We start from the raw sequence: 21073 nt of genomic DNA on the forward strand, positions 1-21073 counted from the left end.
ACAAGTTTAAAGAATCTAAATTTTCCCTGACTTCAAACAAAGAAAAATTCAACGAAGTTGCATTATCATTTAACAAAGTTGTAAGATGTTGCCTTATAGCAAGTATATTGTGTATATTGCCTTATAGCAAGTATATGGTTATAGCAAGTATATTGTTTGTTGAACCTGTGAAATGTCTGAAAGATGTATCATCGTACTCATTCATTTTTACAGTATTTAACCCCTGCGACTACGACAATTGTGACTCAAATGCTGCGTGTACAGCAAATGATGACAATTCCTTCAACTGTACGTGTAATTCTGGTTACAGCGGGAATGGGACAGTTTGTAAAGGTGAGAAATTTGATTAGTCACATACAATCAACAATCAATACATACATATCCAGACAATCACATCAATCATATTGAGATGAAACGAAATCCTTACTTTAAAACGGAACATGGAAAGAGATGCTTGGGAAAGGGAGTATAAGGACACACTACCGGAGAAAAGGCGGATTTAATTGTTACAAAAGCTGCCACGCGATGTGAAGCAGCACTTAAAATGCAGTGAAAAAAAAACGCTCGTTAGGCAAGAAATAAAGGTTCACTACTCCATGGGCTAGCACGGGCTCTACTAGGCTTGTTGGAGTGTAACGGATTATTACAGTGTAACGGCCCCTAAACATTTCAATCTTACTTCGATGCTAGCGCGAGAGCTTTCACCAGAACCTATTTAGAAGGAATTTTTAAGTCCCTAAGTTCCTTTTATTTGTTTTCGTGAATTTAAGTACTATCCTTACCATGGCAGGTTTTGAAGTGTTGTATAAAGGTTTTACTTTGGCACGTTATTGTTGAGAGTATAATATTAATTAAGATTTCGTATGCCGTAGATGTTGACGAATGTAAAGAGGACACATCGCCTTGCCATGCCAATGCCACATGTAAGAACGGTATTGGGAATTTTACTTGCACTTGTAAAGATGGGTTTACTGGCAATGGAACCTATTGTAATGGTTAGTAATTTTATACTTGCCGTTTATTTATCAAAAGATTTCCGATATGGATCTATTTATCATATTATTAACATTAATTTTATTTCTGTACAGACACTAACGAATGTCATAATGCGACATACCCTTGTCATGCTGATGCCGATTGCGTCAACATTCCTGGAAATTATACGTGCATGTGTAAGCCAGGTTTCAGCGGTGATGGACAGGACTGTATGGGTAAGTATTTTTTTTCTAGTTTAGTTTTTTAGCCTTTTATTGCACAGGAGTTACTAAATACACAAAAGATGGCGCACGTTTCTGCGTATCACAAATGCCATTGAGGCGGAAAACAACTCAATCTTTGCGATCATTGTGGCTCGATTTCAAGTTGCTCCCAATTAAATCTATGACGTTACATAAAAACAAAAGATTTTTTTGTCATGCAAATCAAAGTTGAAATTGCCTACTGGCTTTGTCACGATTTTCTATACATTGTAACTTTACTAACACTATTTTTGTCTAAGGGGCTGTTTACATGAGCCCGGTTACCCGAGATTCAACGAAGCGTGAGATGAATTTGAGGTATTGAAATAAGCAAATAACATGATCCTGGCAGTCGTATAATCACCACAACAATAGCATGTGCTTGTTTGGTATCATGAAGACTTATTTCAATACCTCAAAGTCATCTCACGCTTCGTTGAATCTCGGGTAAGAGGGCTCATGTAATCAGCCCCTAAATGTACAGGGTGTCCCAAAATATGTCCCCTCTATTGAAATCAAGGCTTTTGTTAGAATCCTATTGCCTTATAGAAACACAATTGAAAGCAACCTAATAACTTTGCTATTAATTTTACACACTACTGCGTTGATCATGCATTCAAATTCCAACAAAAGCTTCATTTCAATGGACGATTTGCGCTTTAGACTAATTTCTTACCTCGGCAATAAAAAGGACATTTTCTTAGAGAGCTTACTAAAATTAATAAAACTGTCAAGTTTGTCTACGAATTGTTGTAAAATACGGAAAATATAGCCACGCGAAGTTGTGGAATTTTGTATACTTAACTTTTGTATTACGGCCAGAAGTGCATGTAACTAATTTAGTTACACATTTCCGCACGTAATAAAAAACTGTACAAAATTCGTCAACTTCGCATGCCTCTGGCTATGTTTTCTGTATTTTACAAAATTTGCAGCCAAACTTTTCATTTACACTAATTTAAGTAAGATCTTTCTTCCTGTGATGATTTATTATCCTCTTGTTACTTCGATCAAAATATAGTCTAAAGCGCAAGTCGTCCGTAGGAGGGACTTTTTTTTGGACACCCTGTATATCACGTTTAAACCACAGTATTCACTTCATACATGTAGAAAGGCAAACGAAGAGATACACATGACGGCTTCCTTGTGGAGGCTGGACGATGTTGTTTCCTCGTGCTCGGCTCTTTCGCTGAAATATCAAATTGCACTTAAATTTCAATTCCGGGGCTTCCTACCTACAGTACTAAAACATTTCGCTCCCTTTTTTTTAGCAATCGACTGTGATGTGTTAAATTGTGGTTCAACTGAAATGTGCGTGTCAATAAATGGGATATATCAGTGTGTTTGCAGTCCAGATTATAAGGGGGAAAATTGTGATGAACTTAGTAAGTTAACTGCATATTCTTCTTTGCTCTTTCTTTTCTCATTTATGTTTGCTTTGAAATAGTTGCGGCTGTGTTTTTCATATTTTTTAAGTACTTTGTTTGGAAACTATAGTTTAGATTTGATATTCTTCTTTGCTCCTTCGTTTCTCATTTATGTTTGCTTTGAAAAAGTTGCGGCTGTGTTTTTCATATTTTTTAAGTACTTTGTTTGGAAATTAGTTTAGATTTCATATTCTTCTTTGCTCCTTCGTTTCTCATTTATGTTTGCTTTGAAAAAGTTGCGGCTGTGTTTTTCATACTTTTTAAGTACTTTGTTTTGGAAATTAGTTTAGATTTCATGTCTCTATTTTATAGTCGTGGGGAAATGTTATGCCAGAGGTGATCCACATTACACGACATTTGATGGCACACACTACGACTTCATGGGCACATGTGAATATACCTTGGCAAAAGACTCTGTAAACAACACCTTCGAAATTCGACAAGTGAATGAGCCTTGTGGCAGTGGATTGGTTGCCTGCACTAAATCGATATCTCTCACTATTCCTAATTATGTTGTTGTCCTTGAAAGGAACCGTGTAAAAGTGAATGGTGCAACTATAACCCCGCCTATGAATTACACAGGTAAAAAATGTCTTTTTTTTCAGCCTTATCATCGAAAATCAGTTCCAATTCTTTCAACCGTTTTTTCCAAATTTCAGGCCTTAATTTATAAATAAACTGATTCTAGGTCACGAAATGGAATGTTTAAATGCAAAATACATTGTATATTTTCAAAAAATGTCACACCAAATGAAAATATTTCGCTCTTTATCAAGATGCAATGATGAGTATTTACAAGGAAGGGTCTGCGACACGAGTCAGCGTAACGAACGGCGCAATAAAAATCATTTGGAACAATGTATTTAATGTTGAAATTCTGGTGTATGGTCGATATCGGGAGAAGGTTGTTGGTCTATGTGGAACTTTCAATGATGATAGTTCCGATGACTTCCTCACATCCGGTAATATGACAGCAGGAAACGTGACAGCATTTGGTAACTCGTGGAAGACGGATCCGGCTTGCGCTGACGCGCCAACAGTTGAACATCCCTGCATTACAAACCCCAATCGTACTGAAATTGCCCGACGGGATTGTTCAGCTCTCTTAAAGGCACCATTTTGGGCGTGTAATGAAACAATCAACGCAACAGAACAGTATTTCATCGCAGATTGTGAATATGATATGTGTGCTTGTGAAAACAACCCTGCCGCGTGTCTCTGTCAAATTTTTGATTCCTACGCTGCCGCGTGTGCCGCTGAGATGGTGACTTTTGACTGGAAAAATGATTTCCCTCGATGCAGTAAGTGATCAAATTTTGGAAGTCTAATTTTAAATTTTGGCTCCCCTAATGCCGCGTAACTAAGCAATGTAAAAAGGGGGAATTTCTTTTTGAACAAATATGCATCTTTGTTTACATGTTTTCAGGCAGAGCCAATCAGAATCCTAAATATTTGATACCGGAAGTAAGTAGTCAAGATTTATGCATTCTGATTGGCTTACTGAAAATGTAAACAAATATGCTGATTGGTCCAAAACGAAATTCCCCCTTAATTGTTGCTTATTAAACATTTAAATCTGCTACGCGACAAAAAAGGTGGTCTTAAAGTTTGTTTTAGGTTTTTAGATATGTGGTGTATGTCGATAGCCCCCAATGCAAATAATCCAAATCATTCAGGCAAATATGGCTTTTTGGCAAAAATACTTCCATGTGCAATCACGCCATGAATATTATCTCTGTGATGTGATCTATAATCTTCTCGCCAGCGAATAGTTTTTGGGTTGTACGTGCCAATTTCATCTTCACTTTGGACTATTCACTATTATAATAGTATAGTTTAATATATAGTTTGTTGAGTTGTTGTTTGCAAGTATTATTTAATATATAGTTTGTTGACTTGACAGCAACTGGAAAAGCACTAATATTTAATGATAACTAAGTAATGATTTCCTGATTTTTCTCGTTAAATGTATATTTTATTAAATTTTAATGTTATATAAATAACTATACTGTAACTTTGCTACATAAAACAACGATTTTCAGAACCATAGTTTATGGCTGTTGCGCGTATCGAATATCTGGGGATTACCTCGATTAGATTGATGTATAATAACAATAATAATATATTTTTTTCTATTACCCACATGGACTATTTTCTCTGAATATTCTGTGTTTAGGTACTCCATGTGCAAGCTCTCCATGTTTCAATGGTGCAACTTGTGTTGACGAGGGTGCCACCAGCTACACCTGCCAATGTCGTGATGGATATGTGGGTGATCGTTGTGATATAAAAGGTCAGTCCATATTTTGCCTATTCTTTTTTTCTTTTTTTTTTGTTTAAAAATCTAATTAATGAATGCAAAAGAACGGTTAGGGAGTGATTCAAAAAATTGGAGCACATCGAATTGGAAATCTGATGTTCTGTTGTGGATATTTTGTAACGAAATACAGTACGAAATTTGCAGCGAAGTTATCGAGGCAAAGCCAATTATGAATATTTTTTTTTGCATATCAAGCACCGGAAATTTTGCACATCGATGCCTATGGCTTAATTGTAGATACCTAATAACAGTGTTAATTTTTTTTAAAATAATTGTTCATTTTTTAGATGTTTGCGATATTCCTGCCCGCATAGCCTATGGCGACAATGAAATAAACTACGAAGTAACTTTGGATAACGTGACAACATTAAGACGTATTAGTACCGTAGGAGCGCAAGATTTGGATTATGATCCCGTGTCTCGACGATTGTTTTACTACAATTCAAACAACTTCTATAGCATGGAACTAGATGGTTCGGACCTAAAAAATTTAGGTGAAGTGAGGCAGGTTACCAGATTCACAGTCGATGGAAGAAATAATATCATCTATTACGTTCACGAATCAACTGACACAGTTTATATGTTTAATTTGACGGATTCGGAAAACGTTGAAGTTAGTGATTTGAAAAGTGTTACCAGTGTTAAAGACGTGGATATGGACAGCAAAAATGGGTAAATTGAATAAGTTTTTTTAGTACTTTGAACTTTACAGTGTTGCAGTGTTTTATTTGCGAATCCTCCGTGGTGCATGAAAAACGATAATAACGCATATAAAAATTACGCGATTATCCACATATTTTTATATAATTATGTGCTGTGTATTTGTGATTTGTTCATTCGGAGTCACATTACTTTAAATAAATGCAATGTTTCCCGCCAGGAAAACAAGTGAAAAATTGTTGCCCTCTTCTTGTCATAACAAATAAAACAGCTATGGATCCGAAAACTAAAAAACAACGTTTCTCAACGCTTCTTCTCAAGCGATGAAATTCAACTTTTGATAAAAGAAGGATTCAGAAAACACTGGGAAGTCAACAAAAAATGCTGTGCCTTATAATTATTGCATTTAGCAACGCAATCTCCGCGGCCGATTTCAACTCTGCTTTTGCCGGAGCAAATGTAACCATAAAGATTTACAAAAAATGACATTTCGACATTCAGTAAAAATATTGTTTGTAAGCACGTCCTTGACTTCGTCTCGGGAAACATTCAGACTCTTGGAAAAACAAAACTCACCATTTCCCTCGGGAGCATACAATAAGTGTATATTATTTAACAAATAGATAACATTGAACCGTTCAGTTATAGATACACGGTATATGTAATAAAAACTAAATTGAATTACTAAATTACTACTGAAATCGAAAAAATCCGAAATTAAACAGGCGAATAGTTCGTACTATATTCACGTTCAGCATTATTAGTTTCTATTTAAATTGTTTGTTTTTACGGCCTGCGAACATGAAGATATCTTCCGCGGTCACTGGTATAGAGACCGTGTATAAATCATAAATATCTCCCTAACCGTTAATTTGATGTCATGCAGTGCGACTGAGACCTGGTCAAAATGGAAAATATCTTTATATAGCGAATGCGTCATCTCAGTTGAAGAATAATGTCACTATTAAGACCATCTAGTGATGAAAATGTTTGTGGAATGTTCTTTAAGTCAATTCCTTATTGTGAAACTTTTTTCTAACATTTTTCATTGCACGTTTTTTAGCTTTTTGGTAATCGCGGCAGCAAGTGGTGAAAATATAGTCCGATATAACGTTGACACAAAAGATCTGAATGTACTCAAAGTAGTCGGCAATTTCCCTCAGGATTTGTCTGTTGATGGCGATAACGAACTGGTCTATTGGGTAAACTTTGATGCTGATACAGGGAAACAAAGAGTCATGAGCACCTCCTACGGTGGTTACACAAATGATTTAAATATCACTTTTGATTCCACGATTGAAATAGCTCATGATGAACTCTACCTTTTTGTTCTTTTTGTTTCTGATGTAATGGTCTACAAATATAAGAAAAGCACACTGGAACGTATGGGAAACATTACTGTTCCTATTGGAACGAAAGGAATCGATGTTGCATTTGGTAAGATGTTTATTTTGAAGCTGAATACAGCTATGAATATTGAACAAAGTTGGACAAAAATCATGAATATTGAACAAAAATCATATTATAGCGTTAGTGAAATGTCGAAACTTGCGTATTCTGTCTTGATATAGATCAAGATGAATGTTGTATTGGCACATTCTGTCATGAGCAGTCCACCTGTGTCAATTCCGTTGCTAACTTCACTTGCACCTGTAACAATGGATATTCTGGAAATGGAACATTTTGTAAAGGTATTCATATTTTATCAAAATGCATATGCCTCAAAACGAAACAGAAGAGAAATCCATTTTGTCCATGCAATGTAATCACTCTCTAAATGTTTTGAGAAAACAAAATCCAATTATATCGTAATGTTTTCTTCCTCAGATATCGACGAATGCGCTGAAGAACGTTGTCATCCGAACGCTACTTGTCAAAACAATCCTGGATCTTTTAAATGTGATTGCAATCCAGGCTTCACTGGCAGTGGCGTAGATTGTGCAGGTATTTGTCAAAAAACTCCAAAAAGGTGTATTATGTTGATTAATTGTGGAATCATAATTTTCTCTTCTGTTTTATATCTTCCCTGGTCATGCATTTGCTTAGGCCCATTTCAGACGTAGAACTTTTCTTGTGCCGAACCTCATGTTATTGAGCTAAAGTCTATTTGAGCTATAGTCTACTCGATTCGGCACATAAAAAGTTTGACGTCTGAGACAGGCAATAGACCATTTCAGCTTGCTTGCAAATTAACCATTTCAGATGTTGTGATCAAGGAAAAGCTAATAAAACTTAACCATTTCATACCGTGTGATTTGATTTGCATACAAGCTGAAAAGGCTGTTAGCATGACGAGATTACGACGTTTTGTTCGAGACCTGTTATCATGATTGTTTACCTGTCTTTTTTAAAAATAATTAAGGTATAAATAACAGATCCTCATACAGTCTCTCATGCATTTATTTTTAATTTCAGCAACCAACTGCAGTGTTCTGGAATGCGGACAGAATCAGGTTTGCGACAACGTGGGCGGGATATTTCAGTGTGTCTGTCATGATGATTATACTGGTGCCGATTGCAGCGAACTTCGTAAGTTTCTTCTTTAGTTTCTAAAGAAAGTGAAAAAGAGGTCGAAAACCGGTTAAAGCAAATGTTTACATTAAGAGGAGATATTTTTCTATGTCGCGTAATATATGCTCAAAACCTCAGTTATATCTTCATGCAACACTAAAATTTTCAGCATTAATAATGTTTTGCAAACCTGAAAAGCATCCAGAAAGTATGTTTACTGTGTAATCTCAAAATATTGTGAAGATGAAAAGATTTCTCGGGATACGCCGAGAAGAAAATGACACTTGAATCGAAGCTTCTTTTGTATTCATTTCAGTTATAATGGTGTTGACATTATAACATTGTTGATAGCCGCCGCATTATATTTTGTAATAACTCCTTTGTTTGGTGTTTTGCATTCACCAAATACAGTTCAAAACTTAGTTCACAACATAATCTAAAGAATGACGGTAAAATAAATGGATTTTGAGTGGTACGCCGAAAAGATTTTAGGTTTTGAGCGTTTTCCCGCCAAAATACGCGACATAATAAAAAATCTCCTCTTAATCTTTGTTAATCGCTTGTTCACAAAGTTGAATATCTCTTTTCATATTTTTAAATTTTTTTTTTCTTTTTCAAATTAATTTTTTGCAGTATATATAACGCGTTTTTAAACCTTTTCTCTTCGCGTTGATAACAACAGTAAAATTTATTCGAACGCAGAGCACGAACCACAATTAAAACAAATCATTGCCAGAAATCGCGGACATGGAATATGAGGATTGACGAAAATAATTTGGATATTCTTTCAAATATTTGTCATTTGCTGCTCTATAAATTATATTCTTCAAATGTCGAATTCTCGAATTCGGCAAATTTTAGAAAAGCATGGAGAGTTTACAAATTTCCCTAGTTATTTCTTGTAAATCAAGGCATATCGAAGTTCCTTGGGTAATGTTTTCTTGTTTGGGTTTATTTTACTGCATTTCTACACCCGTTTTATAATATGGTATTCAACGTGATAAATGGATAAAACTTAAGCTTGGAAAAGTAGGAAGAATACTAATGAAAAATTTTGAAAATCAACTTCAAAATATTCAGAATAACTATTCTGCTACTGGCAATCAACTCAAATTACAACCGACGTACTAATAGTAAAATTTTAGCGTTTAAAGTCTTTGTGTTATGCAGTTTACTATAGACTCACTCGGCCACAGTTTGACACCGTGTGCAAATTTTTTTTCGGAAGTAGAATGTTGATTATATCAGAAATTTCTGGCCATGTAAAGAATGCAAACACTGGGCATGCATAATGCATAAACCATTTAGGTTATTGTGACTTCCGTAAGAATAATCAAAATTTATATTATAAAGTATATAAGCCTGCATCATTGAAAGAATTTGACATATGCAGCCCTGTACCGTTAATTTTATCGCTTCTTTTAGTACAACTTTACAATCAGTTTTAAAATTTTCTTTTAGTGAAAGCCTCTTGCAAAGCTCGAGGTGATCCACACTACTCAACATTTGATGGAACAACGTACGACTTTATGGGCGATTGTGAGTACGTACTGGCCCGACACAAGAGTACGAACCCTCTTTTTGAGATCAGACAAAAGAATGAAGTTTGTAACGGATTTGCGACTTGTACGAAATCAGTTACTATATCCTTACCAATGTTAACCATAAAACTTGCCAGAGGTAGTATTATGATTAATGACAGCGTAGGAGATCTTGGCACGTATGGAGGTAAGTTAAGCTTTCTTCCCATCGAACATTAAAATATAATAAAAGCCATATGGTTTATGGTAGGCTCCTAGCCCACATTTGTAAATAAAAAATTATATCATCTTTATATCATATAAATATTGGGCGCACTTATTAAAAAAAACACAAAAAAAAACATTGTGCGATGGAAAATGATGAACAATGACATAGATAATCCTGACACTCTCAAAAACAGGGCGGACTAAACTACGTGTATGACCCTCAGACCAGATGCTAAAATTTTAGCCCCACCTTTCCCTTGCGTATCACTGAACGCTGTATTCTAAAAAAATTAAAGCTCGCTCGCATATAACTTCATAAGTGGAAGATCTATCTCTATCTTCCGAGTTCTATGACGTTATTTCCACGGCCACTCTAATAAAGGCTTGATTTTCAGTGTTTTACTTTTAGTCCTTCTGCTTCTCATTGATCAGTAATAACAAAATAATATAATCATGACCCTCAATGAGTGATACTGTGGGTGAGCTTTTTGAATACAGGCGTTAATGGCCCTCTAGACCGCTTGAACCTTAACCCAGGTACCGTCGGCTCATGCAGATTACCAAAGATTTACTGTCTACATTTCTTGCATAAAATTGTTCAAATCATTTGGAAACGGAAGTCAAGTCCGTATAATTATATAAACAAGCTGTTTGAATATTTTAATCTTTTTTAAAAAAATACGATGCTCAGTCTGAATATCTGACGGCCCTTACTTCCACTTCAAACAATCATAGTAATATAATATAATTAAATTGATATTTTCTGTTCTTATTTCAAATTAATATGAATTTATTATGTAATTTCTCTCCAAGAGTGAGTCTTCTTAAAAGGAACAGTAAACTGATAAACATTTTCTTTTATAATTTTTAGGGGTAACTATTTCAAAACCTTCTGGCAATAATATATTAGTAACAACTGATATTGGGCTAGAAATTTTCTGGAACAACGCTGCGAACGTGAGAGTTACTGTCCTGGGTAGATATAAAAATCAAACGGATGGTCTCTGTGGTACATATAACGACATGACATCAGATGACTTCATGACCTGGAATGGTTCAATTGTAACTGATCCAGTAGCGTTTGGTAATTCTTGGAAAGTTGACCCGAACTGTGATGATGCTAGTGTTCATGCTAATCCATGTGATAAGGATGCGGTGTTGGCAGCGAGAGCTCGAGATAACTGTTCAGCTTTGCTTTATTCTCCTTTCAATGCCTGTGCAAGCAAAATAAATGCGACGGAAGAAGGATACATCAAAGACTGTGAATTTGATGTCTGTGCCTGTGGTGATCGTAATCCTGATGCCTGTTTGTGTCAAATCTTAGCTGCTTACGTTTCTGATTGTGAATCAGAAGGCGAGAAAATCAACTGGCTCTCTTTGCCCCAGTACAATTCCAGTTGCAGTAAGTTATCACATAGGCTATGTACACACAGTAACGTTTTCAAGCGTTTTCGCATTCCTTTTCATGCCAAAACGATCTCAAACACAGTCAATTTACAGTTGAAGATAATTTGATCATATTTTTTCTTGGATCGTGAATGACATAAATCAACCTGATCTTTCCTTGACATCGAAGCAATAAAATTAATAGACAAAAACGTTTTTTAAAACGGTTGAAAACGACGCTCATGTGCGCATAGCCATAACCAACATGCGCCTAAATAAATCAATCACTTTGAAGCCTGCGGTGCAAAGATTGCATAAATGAATGAGATTAGTGCATGCTTATCTCCCTTTGCTTCGGATTCCCCGGAACAAGGGGGAATCTCGTTTTAGACCAATCAGCATATTTGTTTACATTTTCAGTAAGCCAATCAGAATGCATTAATCTTGACTACTTCGAATAAAAAGTTACATAATTAGCCATTTTACATGAAGTATTAAAAAGTTAGGAATTCTGATTGGCTCTGCCTGAAAAATGTAAACAAATAATATGCGTATTGGTTGAGAACGAAATTCCTCCTTGTTACTTCCCATAGTTTTGTGTAACTCTTATTTACCATGACCAAAGGAAACATTATTTTTTTGTGGAATATCGCCTCACGAAATAATTTTTTCTAGCCTCTCCGTGCGCAAGCTTCCCCTGTTATAATGATGGTACTTGTTCAGAGACCTCTGGGACGTTCACATGCGACTGTCCTGCTGGTTTTACTGGTCAACGCTGTGAAATCGAAGGTAATGACACATTAAGCAAAATTATTATAGCGACAAGATATCGCATATAACCATACTATTTCATACACGATTTCAATCTTGAAACAGATTGAGAAAATGGCAGGGCGGTGTAAATAGTGAATGCATTTTGTTTCGCTTTTAGTCGATTTCTTCCTTTGATGGATGTATGAATAGATTCCGGATGTACAAATAAGGGGTACTTTTATATGGCTCCCTTATGTCCACCACAAAGTGCAGCTAAATTGCACCTAAGCGAAAATGGGCATTTATATTCATAACATTCGCGAGTTATTCGTCGAAGTTTTAAAAGATCTAGCCATCCAAGTTCGTTAGTTTAATTTGCTGCTGAATATTTTGATAAGAAATTCATATTATTATATACCACTTGTCAAAGTTTGGTGTTCGTAGCGTTTCATTGGTCGAGAGCGAATTACGTGAGAGTGACGAAATTTTGATGTCGCCCGCGCGACCCCCAGCAGGGGGAAACAATGCATTATTTCATGGGAAATAACAACTTTAATCACGTGCTGCACTCGTGGACATCTGACCTTTAGTTGACATTGGGCTAAGTTGACCTTCGTCCTTCGCAGCGTTTGTTTTTGACAACTGTTAAAAACTAGAATGGAAAGATTTGCCAGCAATACTAGCGACGAAATAGACAGCTTGCTGGCTAATAAAGACTCTGAGTCAACGAAGAAAGTGACCAAACAAGCAACGAATATCCTCAGAGAATATTGTGTAGAAAAAAAGATCCCACCAACGTTTGAACAATTAAACAAAAAAGAGCTCGACAAACTTTAGTTTTTCTTTGACAAGTGGTATATAATAAAAAACTTATTTACTGCGACCTCAGAAAACATTATGTTTAGTGGACCCTCGACCGTCGATATTTCACTCGGCTTCGCCTCGTGAAATATCGACAGGTCTCGGGTCCACAAAACATAATGTTTCCTTCGGTCGCAGTAAATAAGTGTTAATTGTGTTCTAGTATTGCAGTTTTATTGATACTTCCTATCTTTTGAAAAGAATCCTGAAACTATCGAATCTATTTGTTTCCTTCTGTATTAGCCATTTCGAAGTTCTAGTAGAAGATTAACAATGGTAAGGCAATACACCAATGATCAGTTTTGGGGACACAAAAAAAACGACCCGTGATTTCTGGGTGTTAATTTAGCGGGAACATGGCAAGATACACTTCCCGAATTGTTCTCTGGCAATGAAAACCAGCCCACTAACAATAGATTGAAAATACGTTAGGATATTTAAAAAATACCAGTTTTCATTATGTTTGTTTAGTGAAGAGCTGTAATGACCTCTCTTGCTCAAAAAATCAAGTTTGTGAAAAAATAGGTGATACATACCAATGCGTCTGCCATGAAGACTATAAAGGCGAGACTTGTGAAGACATAAGTAAGTGTAACACAACTAAATCTGCTTAGTAAAAATACCCATTTTTCTTAGAGCAACACCTCCCCCATTTTTTCAAGTTTCTGCATTTTTCTTTTAAAACAGTTTTCTTCTTCTATCTTTCTAGTCGAAGCGACGTGTGTAGCTCGTGGAGATCCTCATTACAGCACACTCGATGGAAAACGTTTTGACTTCATGGGTAAATGCGAATATGTTCTGGCTAAAGACAGAGTAAACAATACATTTGAAGTAAGACAAGAAAATGAACCTTGTGGAAATGGACTAGTAACGTGTACGAAATCAATAACAGTCATCTTCCGCGATGTAACTATTAAACTCAAAAGGGGATCAACTTCAGTTAATGGTGGTGAGGTAACACTGCCGTTCTCATATAAAGGTGAGGTGATATGACGTATCTAAATAGATAATTAATGTAATAGAATAACTGCATGTAAAATTACCTGAATTTTGTAAAACCTACAATCTTGAATGCTTACTTAACTTCCTCTAGAAAATTGAGTCTTTTCTCCTCAAGTATTTTCTTTCAAGTGAACAAAATTACTTCACAGGAATACACGACTTTAATAAAATTTGAGGAAAAGAAAGTTTAATAGTTCCCATGAATCGCGTTTCACATCTAGTCATCTGTGCCTTACATATAAAAAATTTAGATTGTGGAAGTGAATGCAAGGCTGCATTAGGCCGTTTCATGCATGAAGTTATTGTGTACATTATACTCATTATAGTGGCATTTTCAACATTGTTAAGGCTAGTTTCCACTCAAGAAAATTCTCCTTTTGGGCGGACAGGACAGGAAAGTTTCCTTTGTCTAAACGCCGCATGAGAACTCACCTACAAAGGAAATTCTCCTGTCCTTTCCGCCCAAAAGGAGAATTCCTTTAAATTCCTTATCCAATTACCAAAACCTGAAATAAATTGGCTAATTATCGTATAGCTACGACATTTACATATTTTACTAGAGCAATCCACTATACAGGGTGTATCCTTGGATGCGTAAAATATTGTCAGCTTTGTGCGTATATTACATATCTTTGTTTCAAGCACAAAAACCTTTCTGCTCCTGGGAATTTGACATAACTTCTAAAAGCAAAATTCTGCACGATAATGCATGGTCAAAAAAGAGTTTTTATCGTCCAGACTTACAGTATATCCAGACGTAAAAAATACGTACGTACAAACACGTTTTGAGAAAGATTCTTGATTGAAATCCACCGGTAAAAACTGAGAAGCACAACCTGGAGGCGGAGCAACGCCGGTGCATGCGAAATTAATGAGCAATTCAAAAAGTTAATTCGTGCCTGCGTTAGATTTTATTCGATTGTGCATGTTTGTCCACCCATGGGCTTAGAAAATTGATCTGACATTTAAATTATACCAATAATTTGATTTCTAAAGGTCCTCTTTTATTTATACACCTTGCAGAGGTTGTATAAAAAAGTACCCCCCCACTAAAATCAGGCTTTTCTTCGAATTTGAATGTTTTATTATTATGCCAAACTCAAGGATGCTTAAAATGTAAAACGAGACGCTCAATTTTAATGCCTTAACGTAATTACTTTGCTTTTATGATCATTATATTATAATCATGCATCCAAATTCCAGCAGAAGTTTCATTTTAATAAGGGGTACTTTTTTATACACCGTGATGTGTATAAGCTTAATCAAAACAAGCTATGACAATAAAGAATCGATTTTTTCAAGTTTCAGCTATATTTTTTGTTCTTTCGTTTTTAGGTGTCAACATCACAACTGAGAACCGTCGAACATCGGTCATAAGTGATTATGGTGTGAATGTATTTTGGAACAATGTCTACAACGTAAGAGTGGTTGTTCGAGGTCGATACTTGAACAGAACATCAGGTTTATGTGGTTATTATAACGAAATGGAAGATGATGATTTCTGGACGTCTTACGGAACAATCGTAACTGATCCAGTAGAGTTTGGAAATTCTTGGAAAGTTGATCCTACATGTGAAAATGCAACTACAGTGGACCACCCATGTGACGCCAATTTAGAGAGAAGATTGATAGCACGAGAGAATTGTTCAGCATTACTTAAACCACCCTTCAGTAATTGTTCCAGTTATATCAATGCAACTGAAGAAGGATATATTGCAGATTGTGAATATGATATGTGTGCTTGTGAAGATGATCCTGTTGTTTGTTATTGTCAAGCTCTTGAAGCTTATGCTGATGATTGTTCACCCCATGTTAATATAAAGTGGATGGAATTAAATGAATATGCAATTTGTCGTAAGTAACAAATATTCTGAAGACTAGCACAATAGCGATGTTTTCTTCTCTGCAATATTTTTCTTACATCTAAATTGGAACCTGGATTAGTATAAATTATAATACCTGATACAGAGTGTATAAAATAACTGCAAATACCATACTGATTTGTAATGGCTGTGCAACTAAGTAGCTACGCTTTTGGAATTTAAAAATACATTTCCACGTGCAGTACTATTAAAATAACCACACAAAGTGAATTAAAATTAGTTCTGTTCTTAACTGAGCCATTCATAATCAAACTCATAAGTTTAAGCGTGTTTTGATAACCCTAGAAAACGTATTTTTCAAATACATGAAGCGTAATTGCATTGCACAACCATTGAAGTCCTAATGTCTGATTTCGCGCATACAAATTATGGCATTTGCAATTTTTTGGTACACCCTGTATATATTTTTATTTCAAATTCTCAAGGAAAAGTGTTTTTGCCCTTTTACGTGATCACGGCATAAACTTTTCGTATTACGCAGCCAGATTAGAGCAATGAAGTAAATGTGTAGAATTAAATTTTTGCCATTAATGTCTCAACAGGTACCCCATGTGCAAGTGCTCCGTGTTATAATGGCGGAAGTTGTAAAAATGTTGATTCCTCGTCGTTTGAATGTAGTTGTCCTGCAGGATTCCTGGGAGATAGATGTGAAATTAAGGGTAGGATCAATGTTAATTATAACACAATAATTATAAGATCTAGTGCATTCTACCTTGCTAATACACTAATAAAAAAACTTTGTTTATAGATCGTTGCCAAATACCATATTTATTCTTCTCAACATCATTGGGAACGGTGTCTTATAATACAGAAAACTCCACAAATATCCCAATGAAGGTTGACGATCGAGCAAACGCCTTATTGTCATATGATGGTATCAACAAACGGTTGTATCTCTACATCTCTCAGGAAATAATAAGTTACTACCTGGATGGATCTGATGTCACCGTAATGTCACTCAAAGATGCGGACTTCTTCACTGTTGATGGAAGACGAAATGTGATATATTATTATCATGCTTTGCATTCAAGAATTTGGATGTACAATATTACTGATGGTCAGAACACTGCCGTTGATGATCTTAGCGATGTGGCATCTGTGAAAGATGTGGAGATAGACATGACTAACGGGTAAATATTTTCTGTTGGCATAATAGGATAATATATCTTCAAAAAATTAATTTTGTAGAGATGATGATAGACCGTTCATACAATTGACGTAGATATAGTTAGCGTTATATTTATTGATGCAAATGCAGTTATTCTAAATGGCTCTAAATAGTAATGTCCCATGGATTTCTCGTTAATTCTCATGGTATTCAAGTTAAATAAGAGATTATTCTTTTTGTGCACAAAAAATGGAAAAGAGAGGGCCAACAATGATTCGATTTCTAAAAAAATTGAGAGAATTTTTGAGATGAGGTTATATATATATATATATATATATATATATATATATATATATATATATATATATATATATATATATATATATATATATATATATATATATAAGCCAGGAACAGTTGAAGGAAAAACATGTCAGCTATTGGTCCTCCGGCGGGAATCGAACCTACGCTTTTGCGATGCCGGTCATTTGCCTATTCCCAGCATTACCATTATACACATTAACCACGCTTACGCTCTTTTCAGCTACCTCTGTAGCTCTGCGGTGGCAAGAGCATTGCACCGGCATCGCAAATGCGTTGGTTCGATTACTGCCGGAGGACCTATAGTTGACCCATTTTTTCCATTAGTTAACTGTTCCTGGCTTGAATTTGAAGTGTGGACAATTCCGCTCGATGTTAAGACCCTTTAAACCTCTAGTCTATGCTATGCCGCTGTAATAATGAGAAGTTTTCTCTCCCTTGATCAGTATAGGTTTGGAAGTGGACCTTCATTATAGGGTCCTAAAATTTTTTAGCGTAGAAATTTAGTGTGTTTAATTTTGTGATTTTTATAAGTTTACGATAATACTGGGCTAGCTATGGTAAAAGTCGCCTTCCTAAACTTCCTTAAAGTTTCATATGACAGCAGTTGGTACTGCTGTCATGTTGCTTGCACGAAATATTTTCTTTTTGATCCCAGTCCCTAACCGCCACCCTATCCTAACCGCAAATCACGAACTCCGTTACATAACGATATAATCCAACAGTTGACAAATTGTTGGTCAGAAACAGAATCTTTTTCTTATTTTGTCGAAATGCGAACAAAAAGCAAAAAAATTGGATAACTCATAACTGACTCTTTCTTTTTTTGTAGTTATCTCTACATAGCCCGGGCAAATAATCCTCCATTCATTCGTTACAATCCAGCTGATGGCTCCATGAAACTGTTCGACAACGTTTTTGGCTCAGCGCAGTCGATTTCCGTTGATGAATACGATGATGTTATCTACTGGGCTAATTTCCAAGATGGCGTGCACAAGATTATGAAAACTTCCATGAACGAGGAAACAGTGTATTTAAACATCACATATGCTGACCAAATCGAGTTGGCAACCGATGTTTTTAATTTGTATGTCCTTAAAAAAGGCAGCACCTCTATCGATAGATATTTAAAAGCATCGCTTGAAAAGCAAGGAAACATTACCTATGATTATGCTATATCCGACCTTATTATTACATATGGTAAGTTTGTATATGTACAAGGAAAACTAATTGATAGCTAGTGGTTTCTTCTGGTTGTTCTGAAATATTTCGTGTATCATTATTTTGCGCTGTTGTAGCTGAGAGTCTTGGCTGTGGTGTGACAAGACGAATCACTCGGGTCTATTGTCGCAGATACATTTGCCGAGCACAGCTACTCTCCGAGCATTATAACGCTTTATAACTTTTTGTTGATGGTGACTATTTTGTAACAGATAGTGATTTAGGATTCCTACAAAATTTTCATAAAATATTCTTTCTAACTTTCTGTAACTAGTATCGCGTTTACACGTTGTTTTATAATAAAAAATGTTTCCTTTCACATCATGTAGACGAAGATGAATGTTGTGTTGGAACTTTCTGCCACGTGAACTCTTCATGTGCAAATTCTCTCGGTAGTTTTAATTGTTCCTGCAACGATGGCTTTTCAGGAAATGGCTCGTATTGTGAAGGTATTCCATTGTTCTTTTGGACAGTGTTTATTGAGCAACGCTTTTTAATAATATGGCACCAAATTACTTGTTCACTTGTAAATATCTCTGAAACATAACTTTACATTCACTTGTAGATATCAACGAATGTTCAGTAAACAACCCGTGCCACCAAAATGCTACCTGCTCAAATAATATTGGGTCATTCCGGTGTGATTGTGATGAAGGTTTTGAAGGAAATGGCCGTGATTGTGAAGGTATATTAGTTATAGAGCTTGCAAGTGCGCAAACCGTTCATTTTAACTTTTCATTTTATTGACAACGAGTCTCATTTCAGCATTATGTTCTGAATAGTTTGCTAGACTTCGAATAATAATGAGATGGCGTTGAGGATTATCATAATTCCCAAAATTATGACGGAAGCTGAATTCAACAGGCATTTTATTAGTAACCTCGCTTAGGTGTGAAACAACTTCAAGACCTCAGCTAATGTGCCGTGTCAAACATTTAATTTCTTCTCCCCTATATAAATATGTTTTAAATATTTTTAGTGTATTTTTAGTGTCTTCAAAATCCTTTACGTCCAAAAGTTTCTTAATTGACATCGTGTTTAGGAACGTGTGCAAACGTCGCCTAATTTTATTTTCTCAAAACAGTCTTTGCTCGCATGAAAAAATTGTGGAAACTATTATTCATATACATGACGTCATTATTACAGAATACCACAAATTATTTCTCGTAGGTGGCTACTGGCAATTTTATATGCAGCAAATAATAAAATACGTGCATTTTGTTCGGAAACTTTGTACGGTTTGTATAAATTTTATAAATAAATTTATTTATTTCCAGCAACCAACTGCAGTGTTATAAGTTGTGGTGAGAATGAACGATGTGATCAAGTGAATGGCCTCTTTAAGTGTGTTTGCAAAGACGATTATAAAGAACCTGATTGTCTTTTAGGTAAAATATGTTTTTGTTTTTTATCTAGTAAATTATAATGTTGCGTAGATTTGATCAATTTTGACAGTAAGATGCCAGACGGGAATCATATCTTTAGCATATAAAAATAATGCGGAACAAGAGCGTTTCCGCGACCAAAACTACTGATATATGTGCTCTGAAAAACACCACGTATATCTCGAATTTCAATTATAATAGACGAGGGCTGCGCCTATCATCTCTAGCAAATTCTGCAGACCACACCCTATTCTCAGTCAGTTTTGTACTTGCACCCCCCCCCTCCCAATAGGACGCACGGTAGGCCAGTCAGACCGTCAGTATTAGGCAATCAGTCGATCAGTTATTTTAGGATATGCAAGGAAGAAAAAGCCTATGTAGTATATTATTTATATTTCCCCTGTGTTTAACTTTAGCAAAAATTAGAAAATATTTTTTTAAAAAATAGGCTAGCGACCTACTGCCTGGAAGTCCTTTCAGGGACAATGTTAATATTCATGATTTCTCTATTTCTTAATTTTTGTGTAGCTGAAGCGACGTGTGTAGCTTATGGAGATCCTCATTACAGGACACTCGATGGAAAACGTTTTGACTTCATGGGTAAATGCGAATATGTTCTGGCTAAAGACAGAGTAAACAACACATTTGAAGTAAGACAAGAAAATGAACCTTGTGGAAATGGACTAGTAACATGTACGAAATCAATAACAGTCATCTTCCGGGATGTAACTATTAAACTCAAAAGGGGATCAACTTCAGTTAATGGTGGTGAGGTAACACTGCCGTTCTCATATAAAGGTGAGGTAATAATGACGTACGACCTTCTCTTGCAATGAATGTTCGGCCTCATATCTTGGTTGTACTAAACCTATTTTTTGATTGGAGTGTGGGGTGTGCTACGTCAAAATAATTATATGAACCTGAAAATTAACTTGCTCCATGCCTGAACTGCGAACAGGCTTTCTCTAGGAAAGAATCGATTATTGACATTTAAGCCATGGTATAATTATTAGTTATAATTATTGTAATTCGATATATGATACTCATATAATAGATTTAGATATCTATATACCTCATTAAAGAAATTGCACTCGGTCGACAGTATTATCAACACTAAATTAACATTATCTTTCAAGGCGTAAACATTTCCAAGCACGGAAGTGGTCAAGTAATAACAAGTGATTATGGTGTGAAAGTATTTGGAGCATGTCTACAACGTACGAGTGGTTGTTCGAGGTCGATACTTAAA

General features: G+C 35.6%; 1 protein-coding gene across 1 annotated transcript; it reads left to right on the forward strand.

The window, feature by feature from the left end:
- The first annotated feature begins 243 nt into the window (after window positions 1-243).
- Window positions 244-21072, forward strand: LOC114539648 (SCO-spondin-like). Its single transcript, XM_028560262.1, has 27 exons — window positions 244-333; window positions 873-995; window positions 1089-1211; window positions 2510-2623; window positions 2978-3247; window positions 3442-3966; window positions 4842-4958; window positions 5273-5657; window positions 6709-7082; window positions 7217-7336; window positions 7473-7589; window positions 8061-8174; window positions 9618-9884; window positions 10776-11306; window positions 11966-12079; window positions 13376-13489; window positions 13614-13883; window positions 15242-15760; window positions 16332-16448; window positions 16538-16919; window positions 18051-18418; window positions 18769-18888; window positions 19005-19124; window positions 19717-19827; window positions 20353-20622; window positions 20961-21019; window positions 21061-21072. Exons 3-27 carry the CDS (start codon window positions 1169-1171, stop codon window positions 21070-21072), a joined length of 5553 nt encoding a protein of 1850 aa, XP_028416063.1. The 5' UTR covers window positions 244-333; window positions 873-995; window positions 1089-1168.
- The last annotated feature ends 1 nt before the right edge of the window (window position 21073 follows it).

Source organism: Dendronephthya gigantea, unplaced genomic scaffold (genome assembly GCF_004324835.1).
Source record: "Dendronephthya gigantea isolate DGI-Jeju-01 unplaced genomic scaffold, DenGig_1.0 000210F, whole genome shotgun sequence".
In the NCBI taxonomy this organism is placed as follows: Eukaryota; Metazoa; Cnidaria; class Anthozoa; order Malacalcyonacea; family Nephtheidae; genus Dendronephthya; species Dendronephthya gigantea.